An 18,518-nucleotide genomic window follows, 5' to 3' on the forward strand; every position below is an offset into this window, starting at 1 on the left:
GTTTTAAGTGTGGAATATGCCTTTAGCTAACTACTGCCAAGAGCCTGCTGTGACGGGACAATATTGCTTTTGTGTCGCAGAGTGATAACACTTAGACCTTCAATAGTGGCAGAGACCGGTTTTTCATTATTCCCTCTGAGCTGAGTATGGGAGTTGTGAATAAAAAGGTTTGAAATATCTTCACAAAATGCACGGGGGTGAAATGGCCTTGAGGTGCTATCGAGCAGTTCCCAATTGATTTTGACAGGTCATATTGGAGATCCGGAGTTCTGAGGGTGTAGAATTCACCGCTTCAGTGTTTTTAATGACCGGGTTCTATGTAGCGTAAACGGTGGAATTCGGGCTGCTCTGGGCATATCGGTGATTCTCCTCTCCGCCTTCTCTTCTCAGGCCAGCCCATGACATCAGTCTAGAGGAGTTTGATGATGAGGATCTGTCGGAGATCACGGATGACTGCGGGATTGGGCTGAACTACGACTCCGACCCGTACGAGAAGGTGAGCTGCGTTTTTTCCTGAACTTTCCTGAGAGTCCAAGGAGAGCTGTAAGAAGCTGTAGGTTTTCAATGACTCTGCCTAAGCATTCATATGAAATGAATGTTCCGCTTACCAAGGATGGTTTGGTAAAATAGCAAAACTAGGTTAGAGCTTATAAGATACTCCCCAGGGTTATATCCACCTCTTCTTGTTCCTGCTGTTCTCAAATGTTGTCATATTGTATGAATTCACATATACACTCAGTGAGCACTTTATTAGGTAGCAAATACTGAATCAGCCAATCATGTGGCAGCAACTAAATGCATAAAAGTATACAGACAAGGTCAAGAGGTTCAGCTGTTTTCAGAATGAATGTCAGAATGGGGAAGAAATTTGATCTAAGTGACTTTGACCGTGGAATGATTGTTGGTGCCAGACAGGGTGGTTTGAGTATCTGAGAAACTGCTGATCTCCTGTGATTTTCACGCAAAACAGTTTGCATATGCTGGTGTGAAAAACAAAAAACATCCAGTGAGCAGCTGTTCTGTGGACACAGATTGTTAATGCGAGAGGTCAAAGGAGAAGTTAACAACTACATTAGTTAATGCTAATTCATGTAACCTTGTTGTAAAGTATTACTGAATTACGTATGCATATAAGACGATTAGAAACTTTGGCACAAAAACAGAAATGCATCAAAAAAGTAACAATGAGTGTAGTTATTCTTATCCAAGATGGCCTCCTACAGACCAATGGGCATCAATGAAGGGAGATAGGGTGTCTTACAACACTAACAGAGGTTACAAGTGAGAACTGACATTTTGTGTGCTCTTCTGCCACTGGATGTTGTATAAGTAGCCCGGATTACAAGAAGCATGTTCAGTGCCCTTGAAATTTGCATCTTAAGAGAAGTACAAAGCCATGGATTATTCAGCAGGGACAAATGTGAATATATTATTATATTAAGTACAGTAATATTAGGTGCCCTTCACTTCTGAGTGTGTCTGTGTGTTCTGGACTAATGCTTTTATCTGTTTCTCTCTTTCTTTGGGACTATTATGCTAATCTTGTGACTGACATTTGACTGTGATGCTTGGTGGTTTGTAGTTCAACTTCAGCTCTGAACCAGGCTGGCAGGTTGCCGTGGTGATCCATTATTCCTTGTGTGGATTTATTGCACACATCTGCCCAATCACCATCTATCCTGAGTGTCTGAGGAAGGATTTAGCTGAGTTTAACCTGAAATAACCTTAAAAACGGGCAGAGCGCTCCGGACCGGCTCGGGCCTGTTCACTCCTGACAGTAGTCAGTTATATCCCTCCGCTGCACGGCGGGGTTGTGAACCGCACCAGGATCACCTGCGCTTGCTGCGATGTGGCAGCGGGCAGGCATGCCCCACAGGTCAGGCGTTGGCACAGTCCCTGGCATCAGAGCGTAGAACACAATTATGTAAACATGACCGAGCCTGGCAGGCACTGGACAAGCCTGGGCAAGTCAAACCCGGAGAGAGGCGGGGAGGGAAAGCCTTTGGCCAGAATTACACTGCTCACCTAGCACAGGGGCGCCCAATCATGTGCCATGGTGGGCTGAGAATATGTAGGTTCTGATTCCAACCAAACACTGTACCAGCTGAATTCACTAATTAACACACCTCCAACCAGAGAGGAGGGCACTAATTAGTCAAATCAGCTGGTGGAATGAAAGCCTGTCCACCCTTGTTCCGCCATGGCACATGATTGGACACTTCTGACCTCATGGAAGCAAAGCACGCCAGTCAAAGTTTAAGGAAGCGAGCTCTGTAGCTCTTCTGCGATGCGAACGGTCTGTGTCCGGTGTGCTTCCAGCCTTCAGGATGTCACCCACACTACTGTTGGCTTTTAGGCACAAGGAAAGACATTGTAGTAATGCTGCAGAGATGGTCTCCTGGTTGACACTGCAATAAGAGGCCATCTTAGAGAGTGTGACATCACTCACTGTGTCTGCTGCTGACCCAGCACTTTTTTGTCATCTTCTTCGATCAGAACTGCAGGGATTGAGGAGAGAGTTGTGTTTCCTGCACAAGGAAGGACCACTCTATGGCTGAATTTCTGTCCTCTGTGTTCTGAGGGTTGCTGAGTTACAGACAGTGGAGTGCTGGTTTCCAGTGTTCTAGGCTTAATTCCTCAGCATCTAATAGTTGTTTGTGTGTAGAGCCTGACAATAACCAAGGCACACAGCCAGCGGGGAAGTAAAGTGATCACTTAATAGATTTTGCCCACGGACAAAACAGTAATGTAATCTACTTTCAGCTTGCTCACTCATCATTCAACCCCGGATACTAAAGTGAGTTTGATCACAACGGTGAAGAATTTCTAATGTGCTTTCCCAATAGGCTAGCTATATGCTTAGGTGCATTTTCTTCCATTTTTTCTCTGGTGGTGCAATTCACCACCCGCAAGTTTTGCATGTAGTTTGCCTTTTATGTTGGCCTTCTTTGGTGTCTTTGTCCGAGTTTGTTTTATGGAGGGCACGGGAACCGTAAGCGCTTGTGGGCATTACCTTTGCCACGTAAATGTTTTATAGCGGTGGCGCGTTGCCACAGCTGCAGTGAAGGGCAGGTGACCCGCTAGTGTTGCTGCTATGCAGAGCTGTGCTCAGAATCCCAAAGAGCCACGCAGAGAAGGGGAATCGGCCGCGGAAAGGACGGAGGAACGCTTGCTACGATTAATCCTGTTTACTTGTCAGAGCGGATATTTTTAGACTGACTGACGGAGATGAATTTCTCCTGCTGCCTGAGACAGAACCGACGTTGCAGTCGAGAGACAGAACAGATTTATAGGCTGTTGCTGATTATACGCCGTAAAAACGCAGCGGCCGTTGATGCCTTTTTCTGAGCTAATGAGCATTACCCAGAATAGTTAAGAGTGATTGTTCTTTCAGGCTAACAGGCAGGACTCTGAAAAAGCAGCTCTGACTACTGTGACTATTGACTGTGACTGTTGATTATGACTATTGACTGTGACTATTGGCTGTCCATCAGTGTTTGCTGTTTGTTTCAGTGCCCTTGAAACGGCACATAAGGGGGTTTGTGGTTGCTATTCAAGGGCAAGGGAAGTGGAAGGGAAGTGACATCAGAGGAAGTTCCTCCCATTATGCAGATCAGGCACTGTGCCTATAGGCCCCACCTTCTTTTGACAGATCAATTGAAAAATATATATCAGTATGAGTCCCTGTTCTGGGGGGGCCCCAAATGTATTTTTGCCTAGGGCCACCAAAAGTTTAGGGCTGGCTCTGAGTGTAATGTTTTTATTAACCCACTTACCAGGGCAATCTGTGGAGTATAGAGTGAATAAATACTTCCGGAGTAAGAAGGTTGCAGTCCTCTGGTTGTGACCTTTGTGCCACAGCAGATGCTAGATAACGTTCCTCTTGCAGAACTTTTGACAAATTACATTTTCATGTCTATTATCGCAAATACAGTGTATGAGTAGAATACAAGGCTGGTAATGTAAAGATTATGCATATGTTTTGGTCCCTCATCCACCATTCCACAGCCTTTCATGTTTCATATAGTCCAGTATGATATCACTTCTATATGTAAGGTGTATCTCTTTGAATTATTCACGAGTAGTGATTTTGCTACAAGTGAAAAATGTATGATATATTGAGTCAGGGCTTTGTGCAGCTAGTGTACAGTACATATCTCGCTGCGGTACAGGATTCCTGCAACACATATATGTCACATTGTATCTGGACAGCCGGCTTTGTTAAATGTAAATGTCATGGTCAGTGTCAGGACACGTGAGTGAGAAGTGGGCATTAGTGCAGTGATATGATGCGTCATGGCACTGGATCTTGGTCAGATGATATTAGCCTTGATGTGCACAGATACGCTCTCTCTTCTCCTGGGTTTTGCGACCACAGACACGAGACCGGAGTGAGCCCTTTGCACGACTCAAAGCTAAAACATGGACACTGTATCTTCTGCCTGTTTGACCTCATTTGAATGATCAGATGCATTTCTGCTGTATAAACCGAGGTCTTTGTACCTTGTTATTTGACAAATGAATTGATGAAATGGGAGAAGCTAGTTTTGCCTCAGACTACACAAAGGACAGCCAGAGGCCGGGGCTTAGTACAAGTGCCACATAACGTCTGTTTGCAGTCAGTGCACGCGTTCCAAGATGGAAAGCTCCTCCAGGGCAGGGAAGCTCTCTCTCTAAAAATAGCATCTTCAGGATGCATCTTCTCTTTTGCCAAGACAAATATGGGAGGATATTTAGTGAGGGAAGAGTATGAAGGACAATCGTAGAAGATACAAGGATTTAACCCTTTGAAGAGTAGGATTTTTTTTCAAAATTCTAAGTGAGTGTTCTATTGCTTTCAATCATCAGCAGTGAATGTTTAAGTAAGAACATTCTAATCACATATTTGGGATCTTACACTTTAAAGCAGGGGTGCCCAATTATGTGCCATGGAGGGCCAAGGTTAAGCAGGTTTTCATTCCAACCAATCACTACACCAGCTGATTTGACTAATTTGTTCCCTCCTCTCTGGTTGGAGGTGTGGTAATTAGTGAATTCAGCAGGTATAGTGATTGGTTGGAATGAAAACCATGCAATACCATGCCATTGGCCCTCCATGGCACATGATTGGGCACCCCTGTCCCAAAGGGTTAAGGTTAAGGCTCCTTACAGCTGAATGTCTTTATCCTTATTGCTCTGCTGGACACCGTCCCATTGAAAGTGTATTGGCGCTAATGTTTTGCTAATGGATGCTGCTGATGACCATAGATCCTGTAATGTGAATTATCTTCTGTGTCCGAGCCGTAAGACCATTTCCACCAGACTACAGCGTCATGTTAACTTCATGCGGTGAACTGCATTCAGAAAAGCATGTGAGGTGGTGGTGGCTCATCGTCAGTAGAAAATGATGTCATTGTTTCAGCCATTTCAATCACTCACTGGATTTTTCCAGGTCTTTTGCCACACTCACATTTCACTCGCTGCCTCTAGGGAATAAAGGCAAAGTGGCTATTTTTTCCACATCCTGAGCATAATCCCATGGAGTGCAGTCCCTCTGGCAATGCAATTAGCTCACTCATAATAATGAAAGCACAATGTAAATCCACACTTTTCTTTCCAACTTTTAAATACATTATTACTGTAGCTCTTCTTTTTCTGATATTGCACATTGCTATTCAGTATGTAAGCACTGTTAATGTTCGAAATCACCACAGCCATTTTATAGCTGTGTTATAGCAAAGTAGCACCGACTGTGTTATATTCATATCATTTTCAATCATTATTGCTTTTATTCCACAATACTCAATTAATAGTGACATGTATGAAAATAAGAATTGTATAAGAATCAAGTGATATAAATCCAAATAATTTTCAGTTCAGCAGCTACTGGCCAGATGACATCCTGTTGCCCTCCCTGGCTGGTGACTAATTCCAGATCCAGATTTCTAATCCCAGCAACTGCTTCAGTTAAGCAATTACTCCCCAGCGTGGAATAAGAGCTAAATCCTCCCTTTCAGCTGGCACCCATTCCCAGCTCTCCAGGAAGGTACTTGGAAAGCGCTGCCCTATGTTCACAGCTCCCGGTATCCACAGTGTGAAAGAGCCTCATGGTTTTACTGCAGCACAGCAGTCATCATAGGAACGGCTGTAGGCCTGCACTGAGCAGTGGTGTAGGCTTTTTGGTCCCTTTCACCATGGTCTGGGTAGAGCGGAAGACCCGGAGGTATGGGACGGATTTTTAAATGACTGTTTATGTGAATTTGCTTTTGCAGTCCTGTTTTTGGAATACAACAGTCAAAATCTTGTGAGGTTGTGAAGTTATGAAGCCCTTCTCATTCAGTCTGTCTTTGACACCTGTCTGAGATGTTTGATGTGCACGTTTGTTTGTTTTTTTTCTGTATCTTCTTGGTGTGTATGCCCTGCGATGGATTGGCAGCCTGTCCACAGTGTATTCCTGCCTTTCGCCCAATGCATTCTGGGATAGGCTCCAGCCCACCATGACCCTGACCTGCAAAAAGCAGCTTAGATAGTGCATGGATGGATATGTTTTCATTTGTCCATGTTTTTAGCCAATCAAAATGATTGAATAACGCTTCCCTAATCAAAATATGTACAAAGATATGGCTCATAGTATACAGTACATGCCTAAAGCATTATGTTTGTGGATGATGTAATACAAATGACACAGTAAAACACTTGACAATCCACTTTCACATTCTAGTTCAAATGAGACAAAACAAGTATCAGGTGTCTACTGAGAAATGGGCTTGGGCGTGAGTGGTTACTATGGCAGGAAGGTGACGTACAGGCGATGGTGTGCCCCAGGAGGAGTGATGTCACGGTTGTGTGTGGTCTACTGCTCAGCTGCGGCAGAGGCACCAGAGGTTTCCATTAATGCAGCGCTAAATCGGAAAACATTAATTCATTATTCTTCGTCTCACGATAAATACAGCAAACAAAACCTGTGAGGCCTAGCATCCTTCCACACAACCTTGTGTGAAAAAAGAATGATTATATTTTTTAAACCTTCGGCTTTAAGGCAAACATTTACTGACTCTTTGATGCACGACCCCCTTCCTCTGATTTTTTGGCAGAAGCAGATTTCATTCTGGGTCTTTGAGGGCTCCAGGGAGTCAGTATCAGGGGGGTTCTTTTTCTTACAAAATCTGCTAAGCCCTCGTTTGTCACATCTTTAATCTCTTCATCTCTGCTAAAACTGCTCTTTGTTTCCCTACCTCCTCCATATATCTACAGTAAGCTAAACCACATTGGACTTACCAGATTGCGGTTATACAGCACAGCGCAGTATTTGTTATTTTGGCTCTTTACTCAAGTATATTGGTTTTTAAAATAAGGCAATGAATATGTGGTTAAATTGCAGAGTGACAGCTTTAACTTACTCACTCACTACCTACCTGGAATTTTGACACTAAATAAGAGGCTGGTTTTGGTGTAGCAGTGTGAAGCAGGAACATTATTTATTGTATTATTTCATGGTGCTAATTCTTCGTTCTTAATACACGTCACAGATCATGTGACCATGTGACCATGACTCATTTACCATTTACCATCCACCATGTTGAAAGACAACCTGCCTGACCCAACTGCTTGTTTTCTTTCCCCAAGAAGTACTATTGTATTTAAATCTCAGTCCAGCTATAGCAAATATAAACATAGTTTCCGTGCAGTTTATGGTTGCTCAAGTCGAGCTGAGAGAAAAAAGACATTCTGTGCTTATGCCAGCAGCAAATACAACACTGTTGTCCTTCACATTTGCACCTTTACTTCCTTCCTGAGTGGGTTTCATCTCTGCGTTTTCCAATTTTTCTCATTTCCTCCTAAAGCACCATGCCTGTGTGTTTGTGATATGTTTAATTTCATTGCATTTGTACAGATGAGATTGAGGAAGGATTCAGCCTTCCATTAAACAAATGAACTCTGTGAACATGTAAGCTGACATTTATATTCAGGTAAATGCATGCTCTCCAATATGCTCCAGTGGCTGTTCTGAATGGCTGTCCCTATAGCAGCAGACTCCTTTAGAAAATGAAGAAGAAGAGATCACAGAATAGTGATCGAGATGAGATGATCGTATGATCGTATGTGGGCATATTTCAACGCTGGCGTGAGAATGAGGCTCACCTCTGCGGTGTTGGAGCCCGGTGTCTGGCTGGGGGGTGATCTGGGCCGCGTGGTGTGTGATTAATCGCCCTGCGTGTGGCCATTACTCAGCTGCTGATTGTGTCAGGAGGCTCGGAGATGAATGGACTACAGCGGAGGGCAGTCTCAGGAGATAAAGTGCACAGACACATCATGTGCTCAGAGACAGACACATGCACACACACATAAACACACGCACACACATGCTCACACACATGCGCAGGCACACTGCACCCATACAGACGCACACAAAAGTGTTGTGTCTGAATTTCCTTTTTGGTTTAACTGTCTCAAGCTGTTATTTGGTTCCTATGGCATGTGATTTTCTTGACCGTGATAATAAATCAAATAGTGGAATTGGATAATGGAATTTCATATACACAGTCTATGCAGGCACACATTTTATGTGTTATTGTAAAGAATCTGATTCTCCTATAATATGAAGTCTCTTCTCTGCAGTAATGAGTCATTGTGTCAATCACCAAGGGGAAAAGAGGTGTGGCCTCAGTCTCCTTCCTGGAGGAGTCGGCTGGCTTTGTATCTGGGATTTCAGTTCATATGGATTTGGTGTAAAAAATACCACTAAATATACATATCCTTGTTGCTGTAGGAGCCTCCACTGAATTGATTACTTTCCCCTGATTTGTGGGTGGCACTTCCTACACACCCATTCCTTTAGTAATCAATGGCAGCTTGCATACCTGCCAAGTTTTTAATTTTTTTTTACTTGTTGTCAGGGTGAAGGCAGGGCAGCCTTGTGTTGCTTGACTAATCTCAGCTGTCTCCAGGATGCAGTTCTCAAGTCCTGAAACAAATGTTTTATTTTTTTGTGTTAATTGTTTTGCTTAGGATGCATTCTGTTTAGAAGTACAGTGCGCTTGGAGCCGCGGTGGCACATGGCTAAAGTAACGGACCTTGCAGTTGCACAAGGACACATGGAGAAAGCTTGTATGACATTTCACATGTTCTTTCAGTTTTCTATGACCTGTTTATTTTGTCTGAATTTTTGTGACAGCGTTATCTGCTGTTGGTGTGAGAAACGCACTACTGAGCAGTAGTTGGGAACTGTTTTGTAAAACTCACAAAAATGTCTCAGGCTGGCAAACTGGGTCTGGAATCGCTTTAGTAGATGCAGACAAAAACAGAAAAGACAAACGCATCTATTCTTACATCTGTCTCCTGAGCCTCTGTGTGTGCTCATTCTGAAACCAAGCAGCAACCACATAACAAACAAACCCAGCTACCCACCACTGCAAAATCAGCATAACACATAACAAACAAACCCAGCAACTCACCACCGCAAAATCAGCATAACACATAACAAACAAACCAAGCAACTCACCACCGCAAAATCAGCATAACACATAACAAACAAACCAAGCAACTCACCACCGCAAAATCAGCATAACACATAACAAACCAAGCAACTGACTGCAAAATCAGCATAACACATAACAAACAAACCAAGCAACTGACTGCAAAATCAACATAACACATAACAAACTCTCAAACTGGAACGAAATCTAGTTTGAGTGTTTAGGTGGCTAGCATTCTGCAAATGGTTTCAACATTGTTGAGTACATTGTTTATGAAGTTGTTTTTACTGTACAATGTTCACATCCATCTCCATTGCATACTTTAGTGAATAGGAAAAGTTCATGTGGGAACTCAAATCAACAATTAATGAGCTGTTGAATTGCAAATTACATTTGAATAACAAATGCAGGCAAGTATTACATTTGGTCATTCACTGACAATACTATTCAGTGGTTGCTCATTTCAAACTTTGTCGAGCGATAAATTGTACTTGCTAATGTTGGCAGCTCTGTACGATACGCCATTAATGGCATAACACTGAAGAAACTTTCACTGAGAAATAATAGGCAGGGTTCCACACTGTTGGAAAGTGAAAGTGTTTTATTTTATATCCAAACAGTTGAAAGCCAGCATGTAGTGGCAAAGAGTCACACAAAAAAAAAACACATCAGGAAGAAACTGAACCACAATATGGTATTTAGATAGCTGCAAATATCATTTCTGAGTTCTTTGTTCTGAAATGTAGGAAACAGGAATACTGTAACGTGCATTGGTGCACCTTGATGTCTGACTTCCTTTACCCTTTAAGGTGTAAGGTCACAAATGCTGTTTGTGCTTAGAGTGCTCTGATTCTGATGTCATTCTAATGCTGATGTCAATTCAATACAATTGAGTTCTAGAACACTGACTTTGAACAATAATAATAATTTAAAAAACATAAAACCCCCCCTCCTCTTCAAAGGGTTAAATGAATCAACTAACCTCTGCTGCCTGCCGGTTAGTGGGGGGTCTGACACCCAACCATCTGCCAGTGGTCTCGCCAGGTAGCAGCCTGGTTTGCTCCGTGATCTAATTAAGAGATAATGGGGCCTGTCTGGGTCTTTGTGCGGCTATGATGGATAATGCTGTCTCCTTATCCAAAACCGGAGGCATAGGTACAACAATGCCTACTCCTTATACTTCTATTAATAATAGTTATTAAAAAAAAATATATAAAAATTATAACATATAGTGTATGCACGTGTGTCTCTGTTGGTGCCATGGGCAGGGAGGGGGGGAGGATTGCAAGCAAAATGTAAATTAATTGATCGACCTGTAGTGCAATGAGGTGCAATGAGTGAAGCCCTCCTACAATATCCCTGGGCAATGATAGAACCGGTTGTGCATTGCCCTGGGGGTGTGCCAGCTACAGTTAAACAGTGTCTTAACAGGAACAGCAGGCCCAGCTAATTGAACTTCCATGCAAACTTAAAAAATGTAATTGAGAAAACCAAAAAAAATAAAGTGTAGCAACTTACAGGAAAAATGTTAGGCCCCATGTGAACACCGCAGTTCTTCCTTTGCATGCTGGTCCCAGTGTGGCAGCTGGTTACAGCCTTGTTGCCTTGCCCGTCCTCCCTTACCCCCCTCCGCACCCTCAGGGCCTGGTGAAGCTGGGGGGTTATGGCACTGGAGGGCTGCTGTTCCTGAATAGTGGTTGTAATGGTCCCGTCAATCAAAAAACCCTCCCCCCACCTCCAACACACACACACACACACAGGCACACACACAACCACATAGGCGCAAACCCAGAAGCATTGGTAATGAAGGTGTCCATTTAGCAGTAGGATAGAATGGAAACGCAGTGTGGATGTGTAGCAGGTAGAGAGTAACAGCAGGTGTTCTGATCCAAACTAAAATGGCCCCTTTGCTGGAGATGAGTGCTGCTTGTTAAACTGGTCACCAGATGTACCTCAAAATGAATACCCATCATGCTCAGCTGCTGGACCTGCTGTGCCACAGGAAATTAAATCCCGACATCATTTCTGGGCGATGCGCTCAAAACAATGTCGATGACGTCAGTGTGCTGTTACAGCGTGAAGCACATCTCCTCCATCTTCTCTTTTTCCCTCTCCATCTCTTGACTGCGAGGATGAAATGTAATTCATGACAACAACAACAGCAACAACAACAACATCTTTTTTTGGTCAGGATACACATTTGTAAGGATTGCCATGTATAAATTCATCAGTGCCTTCCAGAAACAGCATTAATCTTTTCCAGTGTGATAGAGCTTGAGTTTATCTCAGCCTGTCTTGCGCTTGCCTGAGATTCTGTGAAATCCCCTTCTATCCTGATCATTCTGTATTCAGGTGAGGTGCTATGAGTGTAATTACAACTCGGGATGTATGTGCTTGACATGATCGGTGTCTGTGACAGGCATTCATCTCAGTTGGTGAGGAAAAGGTGACGTGGATATGAGTCATGGAACTTTCCAGATAATTGAGTTTTCTCTCCATCTTTGTTTCCCTGATATTCAGAGAAACCCAACATTTCTGCTTCCCTCACTCTCTGATCATTCTTCTCTCACTTGCGTTCTCTCGCTCTTTCTCTATCTCTCTCTCTTTCTTTCTCTCCCTGTCACTTGTTCTCATGTTCTCTCCCTTCCTTTCATAATGTATAACTCATTCATTGACTTACTGTACAGAGCTTAGTGTAAAATATTAATGTGCTTGGAGTTTGATTCAGCACATAGGAAGTCCTGCTTTTTTATCAGGATGTGGTTCTAATGTGTCTTCTTCCTGTCTGTGTATTCTCAAGTACAGTAGCTGTCAAATAACAAACTAATGTGCTCTGCATTGCACCACCCACACATAATCAGATGATGATAATAGCAAACAGATTTCAAGTCTTTGAAGGTTTGGGTTCCACCTCCTGTTCCACACATATCAATCTATCAAAGCAAGGTTACTGTTTCACGGCTATGCTATCGCCACAAAGGGTATACAGTGTTATGGTGTATTCCACACTTCAATGAAACTGTTTTTGTATAGGCTGCATTAACCAACTGCTTTTACAAACAACAATCATTATTAATGTTTTACCAACTCAGTTACTTTTGGCAACATTATTATGTACAGTCCAAATTTACATTTATTGTTTTTCCCTAATGGTTCTGTTACATACAGCCATGCTTGAGACAGCTTGATACTATATGACAGGTCCTCCCCAATATAAAACGTTGCCCTCTATGAAAATATATGTTTTTTTATGTTGTGATGATAGTGGACTGGTGGACTGGAATTGAGTTAACTGGATGATTATCAGTCAAACATTGAGGGACTGAGTTCTTTTCAATAAGGTACATTTTAAGAGGAAAATTATCCCACCTTCCAGGGTGATGACTCAGAAGGTTAATAAAACCATTAACACCAGCACAGTGTATGCCACAATATGCCCATAATCAATATATCTGCCCCATTCCTGACCCTTAACTTTGATTTGAACACCTTGCTGTTTTGAGGCTCTCTCAGGAGCAAAGGAGGAAAAAAATCTCTTTCACTGAGAAGCTGAGAAGCAACCAGAGATGAAGTCATTTGACTTGCGCCGCCTGAATCCAGAGTAAAGACTAATCCAATGAAACGGGCCACTGAACCGCTTTAAGGAAAGGGCTCGCCACGGCAGACAATGCGAAGACTAGCCGGCGGGCATGTTGCAATACTCCAGCCAATTCCAGGCTTTAGTGCGTGTCACTTTACAGGCTGCGAGTGAGAAAAAACAAGATGTCAACCGAATGAAAATAGATTGCTTTCATATGCCACAGGAGCCGATTGCCAGTTTGACAGCCTCCCGAGTCCTGCAAGCCTTTGATGGTGGGAGATGTGTTTTTTCAAATGCACGCTTGTTCACATCTCTGGATGTGTGTACCTAATGCAGTCTTTGTCAGTACTGTGTGAGCTGCCTGGTCTTTCATGTTGAAACAAAGGTGTACTGGGACCGTGCAATAATTCAGGTCAATCATATTTTTTTTCAAACAAATTCTGCAGATGCAGGAGTTTAGTCAATTTCGATTCGGTGTAAGTTTGCCTGCTATACAGCCTGAATTCATCCGTTTAGTTAATCTTGGGAAATCCAGGTAAAACGTCTTTCAGGCTTACTCTCAGGCGGGGGATTGCTTTATAAATTTGGATTAATGTTCCTGACTTGATGGGAGCCTGTGACGGCTGGGCTATCAATCCCGACTGGTGGGGCACGGGTGGATGTACTGTTCCTGAGTCACAGAACATTCCAGAGAGCCGAGTGTTAGGCCATCTTATGATTCCCTGTTGTGTCAACATTGTCAACATTATTACTATGTGTGGTCCAAATTTACATCAATTGTTTTTTCCTTAATGGTGCTGTTAGATATAGGGTTGCTCCTCCACCTGACAGTTATTGAGACAAGTCAATCTTATATGACATTAGCTCTTTAATAAGATTTCATTCTGAGATGGGTCTCCCTAATATAAAGGTTGACCTCGATGATAATATCTTCTATCTATCAGCCACCTTCTGTTTCCCTCTTATTCTGAGATGTGTTTTTTTGCATCTGGACAACTGAAGCAGTTAATAACAAAAGATCTCTCTCTCTCTTTCTCTATCTCTTGCTCACTCATAATCTGCAGGATTGCCTCATCCTGGAGAAAAATGACGTCCATCACCCTGTCTGCTCCTTCCAAGATGACTTCCAGGAGTTTGAGATGATCGACGATGACGATGAGGACGACAATGAAGAGGATGATGTGGAGGACGCAGAGTCCCCTCCCTCTACCTCCGTCTCGCCGTCTTCATCTCCAGCGTTGGGCACTCTGCAGAAGAGCCGGCCGACCACCCTGAACCTAACTGCCGCCGTCTCCCAGGTGACCACCGCTCACCCCCTCGCTCTCGCTCCCTGCTGTGCCCTGGAAATGGTCATAATATTCTTCTGGGAGACAAATGAGTCCTTTGCTCAAAAGCAGGAAGTGCCAAACAGTGCTTTCCGCAGCGCTGTTCAGTGACACTGAAGACTCCCCTGCAAGCCTCACCAGTTTGAAAATGGAATAGCTGGATATGAGCTGGTCAACTAGCTGGTGAACCAGCTACCAGTTATTTGAAGCAGGGTCTATCTCTCCCTCCCTTTCACTTCCTCTCTCTCTCTCACTCTCTCCCTCCCTCCCCCAGGACTCCTTGAACAACAACAGCAGTTTATCTCCCCGCAAGGCCAGCTGGCAGGATTCTGTACGCAACCCCGCCCCTCAAGGTACAATAGAAATCACTTCTGGAAAGCTCTTTTTATCATCATCTGTTTTAATTTGTCTGGCACTAAGGGATGGATAATGCTATGCATGTTAATGTCCGACACCTCTGCCACAGAGCCCTAGTGTCCAGTGCCTGTGAATTGCATTGATTAGCATGCAGGCTAAAGCACTGTCTTTTATAGTCAGTGACACATTTTAATGCATATTAGCTGTTTTGTTCCCTGAATTTATCATACATAATGAATAAAAATGGCTCTCATCCTAGTCTTTTGACCAATAATATAACTGGAAAATATGATTACTGTGCATCCTAATGGAGATTATGGCATTAATTTCCTTTTAGTTTCATAGGCATTACCTCTTACTTTAGAGATACTGTTATAGATTATAGATTTTGGGTATGACTTGTGATTTTGGGTGTAGAAAATAAATGAAAAATCCCATCTGGAATCAGTCAGTCATAAACACAAAGAAGCTATTGTCAAATGAGGCCACCGTTCTTTATTACACCATAATTGTCTGGCACCGCATCACCTCAGGCTTTTTGTGTTACTGTAGGACGATTGTCCCCAGCCCATTCTTGCCTTGAAGATGCTGACCACACCAATGGCCAATGTGCTACTGCTCCAGCCCCCGAGTCCCAAAGCAAAGGTACTCCCCCAAAACAGCCCGGGGACCCCGGTCACACTCGGTCACCCCTCAAACCCCTCCTGTACGACCTTGAGGGCAACAGACGGGAAAAGCCAGAATACGGTAAAAAAATTGTCTGAGCATACCCAGGAAGAATGTATCATGACCATACTACAGCATGTCCACCACCATCTCCACAGCATTCCTTCTTCTCTGTTTGCTAGGCATCTTCTAAATTGTCTCTCTCTTTGGCAGGGTCTTTTGGTCAACACAAAGCCTCCAGCGGGCCAGATCCTGGTGCAGAACCCCGCACTGACCGCATCGGACCAACTGAAACCGTCTCGGCTGAAGAGGAAGCACAGGGCTCCGACACAGAGGTTGACCATGACCTGAACAGTGACTCTGCTAAAAGGTGCCCCTCCGGACAGGCAAACGACACATACACCGTCACCTCAGAATCCACCGCCGACCCCGAACTTGACGACGGCACAAGCAACTGCCTCTCCACGGCTCCGGTGGGCGGGGACGGTGGCACCCCTCTGTCCGACGAGGAGGAGTTCGACCAAGAATTTGACATCATGTGCAAAGAAGGCTACGACCCGCCCTGTAAAGGTGCTGAGGGTTTATCCTATGTGGAGTTCCCATCCATTGAGCCGTTTGAGCCTCCTTCCTTCTCCAGCTACGTGTCGTCCTCCAGCCGATCGGACGCTGACTCAGGGGCTGCCCGCAGTGACAGTCAAGCAGGACTTCAAGACGCTGCATCTGCTGCATCCCACGACACAAACTCTCCTTCCTCCGACCCTGGCATTGCAGACATGAACAGGAAAGACCGTCGGGCGTACGCGGGGTCCGACCTGAACAGCGATGACCTCAGCTCACCGGGTTCAGACTCGGACATTGAGGGAGAGCTGGAGGCAGCCTTCGCCTGTGGCGGGCCCTTGGTCAGTCACATGATCTCATCCATCTCAGAGACAGAGCTGGACCTCACCAGCGATGACAGCAGCAGTGGCCGCTCCTCTCACCTGACCAACTCCATCGAGGAGGCTAGCTCCCCGACCTCTGACCAGGAGCCGGAGTTGGAGTTGGAGCTGGACAGTGGGATAGTCGCTGTCAAGGCCGCCCTGCTTCTCGGCCATTCGGACCCCGTCAAAGAAGCTGCTTCGCCCACAGCCCCTTCAGAACCAGAGGTCGTGCCACACTTTGATGACGGCCAGGCTCGGCATGGTCTGCAGGATATCGACGACATCGCCCGTGAGCACGAGCATGCTGTCGACCCAGACGAAACGCTGCCGCCCGCCGTCCACTGCGAGGAAGGCCTCTCCCGGCCGCTGGTCCTACAGATTGAGCCTGACCACAGTCTCGAGAGCTTCAAGAGATCTTTCTACCTGCCCGTGGGCCCCAAACTCATGTCTACTGTCGATGACAGCGAGTGCGACTCGGACTCCGAGTCAGAGGACGAACTTAGTGAGAACTCTGACTCCCCCTGGCTCCTCAGCAATCTGGTTAACAAGATGATCTCAGAGGGCTCATACCCAATCAGCTGCCCAGAGGACTGCTTCAAAAGGTCTCACTCCATCGCTGACACTATTTCCCCATCATCGGACCTGGAGACGGACGACTTTAATGAGTCCTTGGAGACTCACTCAGAGAGAGTGAAAGGTGACGCAGCAGAGGGCACTGTCCAGGTCGAAAGCTCAGAAGAGACTCACGATCCAGGTGTGAGAACGAGTGCAGACGGCATGGAGGCCCCCGCTGCCACAGACAGTAGGATGACCTCTGGCTCAGAAGCAGACATACTAGAAATTAACCCCAGAATAAGCCCCCGTCTGTACCTCAGTAACCCCACCAATGACTCAATCAGCCCAGCCTTCATGGATCGATACAACCCCAGGATAGTGAACCAAGTAACCTCTGAAGTGGACTCAAGCCAAACTCGTGTCACAGAATCGAAAAACCTGCGGCAGGAAGAGGCGGAGCCTAACAATGATCTCTCCATGGAAAGGAGCAGAATAGAGTCGCCGTGTCCCAGCGAGAGCGTCGCGAGCGACAAAGATGACGGGCGCGAGCAGAAGGAGGAGGTGAGCCAGATGGACCGCATCAAGGAGATCAAGAACAGCCTGACCCTGGACATCCCCACCGCCCAGACCAACCGCTGCTTCAGCCTGACCTACTCCACCGAAAACGAGGAAGACTCCCTCTACCCCTTCGGCGAGGAATACCTGGACAGCTGTCCTCCCGTCGACGAAAGCGTGGAGGAGCTCCCGCCCACCGACGCTCTGAGGGCCCGGCAGCTGGACGAGTCGCTGGCCTACGACTCGGTGAAGTACACCCTGGTGGTGGACGAGAACACCACGCTGGAGCTGGTGAGCCTGAAGCGCTGCACGTCCGTCCTGAGCGAGGACAGCGAGATCTCCGCGGGTGACGAGGACAACCTGGACGACGAGTTCGGGCGGGAAGAGGAGAGGCCGGAGGATGAGCTCCTCAGCTCCTCCGAAGACTCCTCTCCCGAGGCTGATGCCCCCTTCTCCAAGAAGTTCCTCAATGTTTTCGTCAACAGCGCCTCCCGTTCTTCCAGTAAGCACCGGTCCAGAGGGATCTCATTTGATTTTTAGGAATTGCTCTTTATTCTCTTCTCTCCCATGATAATTTGTCACAATTCATTATGTCCTATTAGAATCTATCAAAGCATTGTTCAAACAATGATTTGGCTTGGAATTACAATCATAAGGGTGACTCTTTCCTCAATCAATCCTCTTGGTGTTTTCCCATTTCAGAGATAAGACTATTCTTATCAGGAGACAAATACCCTTTTTTAATTGCATGTCGCATTGGCTTGTGTTCTCATTTATTCTTTGTATAAGGTCATACATGCTTCCAGAAGATGTCATTCTATGTAAAATACAGGGATCATTTCAGTTAATTCTGAAACTAATGGATTCAAATTCAATTACACTGTGACATTAATTCAAGTAGCAGGGATCTGTCACTTTCTGTCCGTATGCATACACAGATAGTATTACGTGAGAAGAGATTAAGAAATCGCAGCTGGGGGGCTAGGTGTTACTGAACAATAGCCTCCATAATGGCATCAGTTTCATAAAACTGAAGATTTTCTTCATAAAATAAAAGTGACATGAAAACCCAGGCTCTGATATTGGGTCAGTTAAAAATAAATTC

General features: G+C 45.0%; 1 protein-coding gene across 2 annotated transcripts in view; it reads left to right on the plus strand.

Moving 5' to 3' along the window:
- mapk8ip2 (mitogen-activated protein kinase 8 interacting protein 2) overlaps positions 1–18,518 on the plus strand; it is a 44,742-nt gene that overhangs the window by 13,404 nt on the left and 12,820 nt on the right. The window contains exons 2-6 of one of the 2 annotated variants that reach the window (XM_061250854.1): positions 391–496; positions 14,100–14,333; positions 14,635–14,713; positions 15,270–15,464; positions 15,597–17,915. In XM_061250854.1, the coding sequence (XP_061106838.1) occupies positions 391–496; positions 14,100–14,333; positions 14,635–14,713; positions 15,270–15,464; positions 15,597–17,915 (2,933 nt within the window). The remainder of the gene's footprint in view (positions 1–390; positions 497–14,099; positions 14,334–14,634; positions 14,714–15,269; positions 15,465–15,596; positions 17,916–18,518) is intronic. The other variant, XM_061250855.1, reaches the window with a different exon arrangement.

This window comes from Conger conger, chromosome 8 (assembly GCF_963514075.1).
Source record: "Conger conger chromosome 8, fConCon1.1, whole genome shotgun sequence".
NCBI lineage: Eukaryota > Metazoa > Chordata > Actinopteri > Anguilliformes > Congridae > Conger > Conger conger.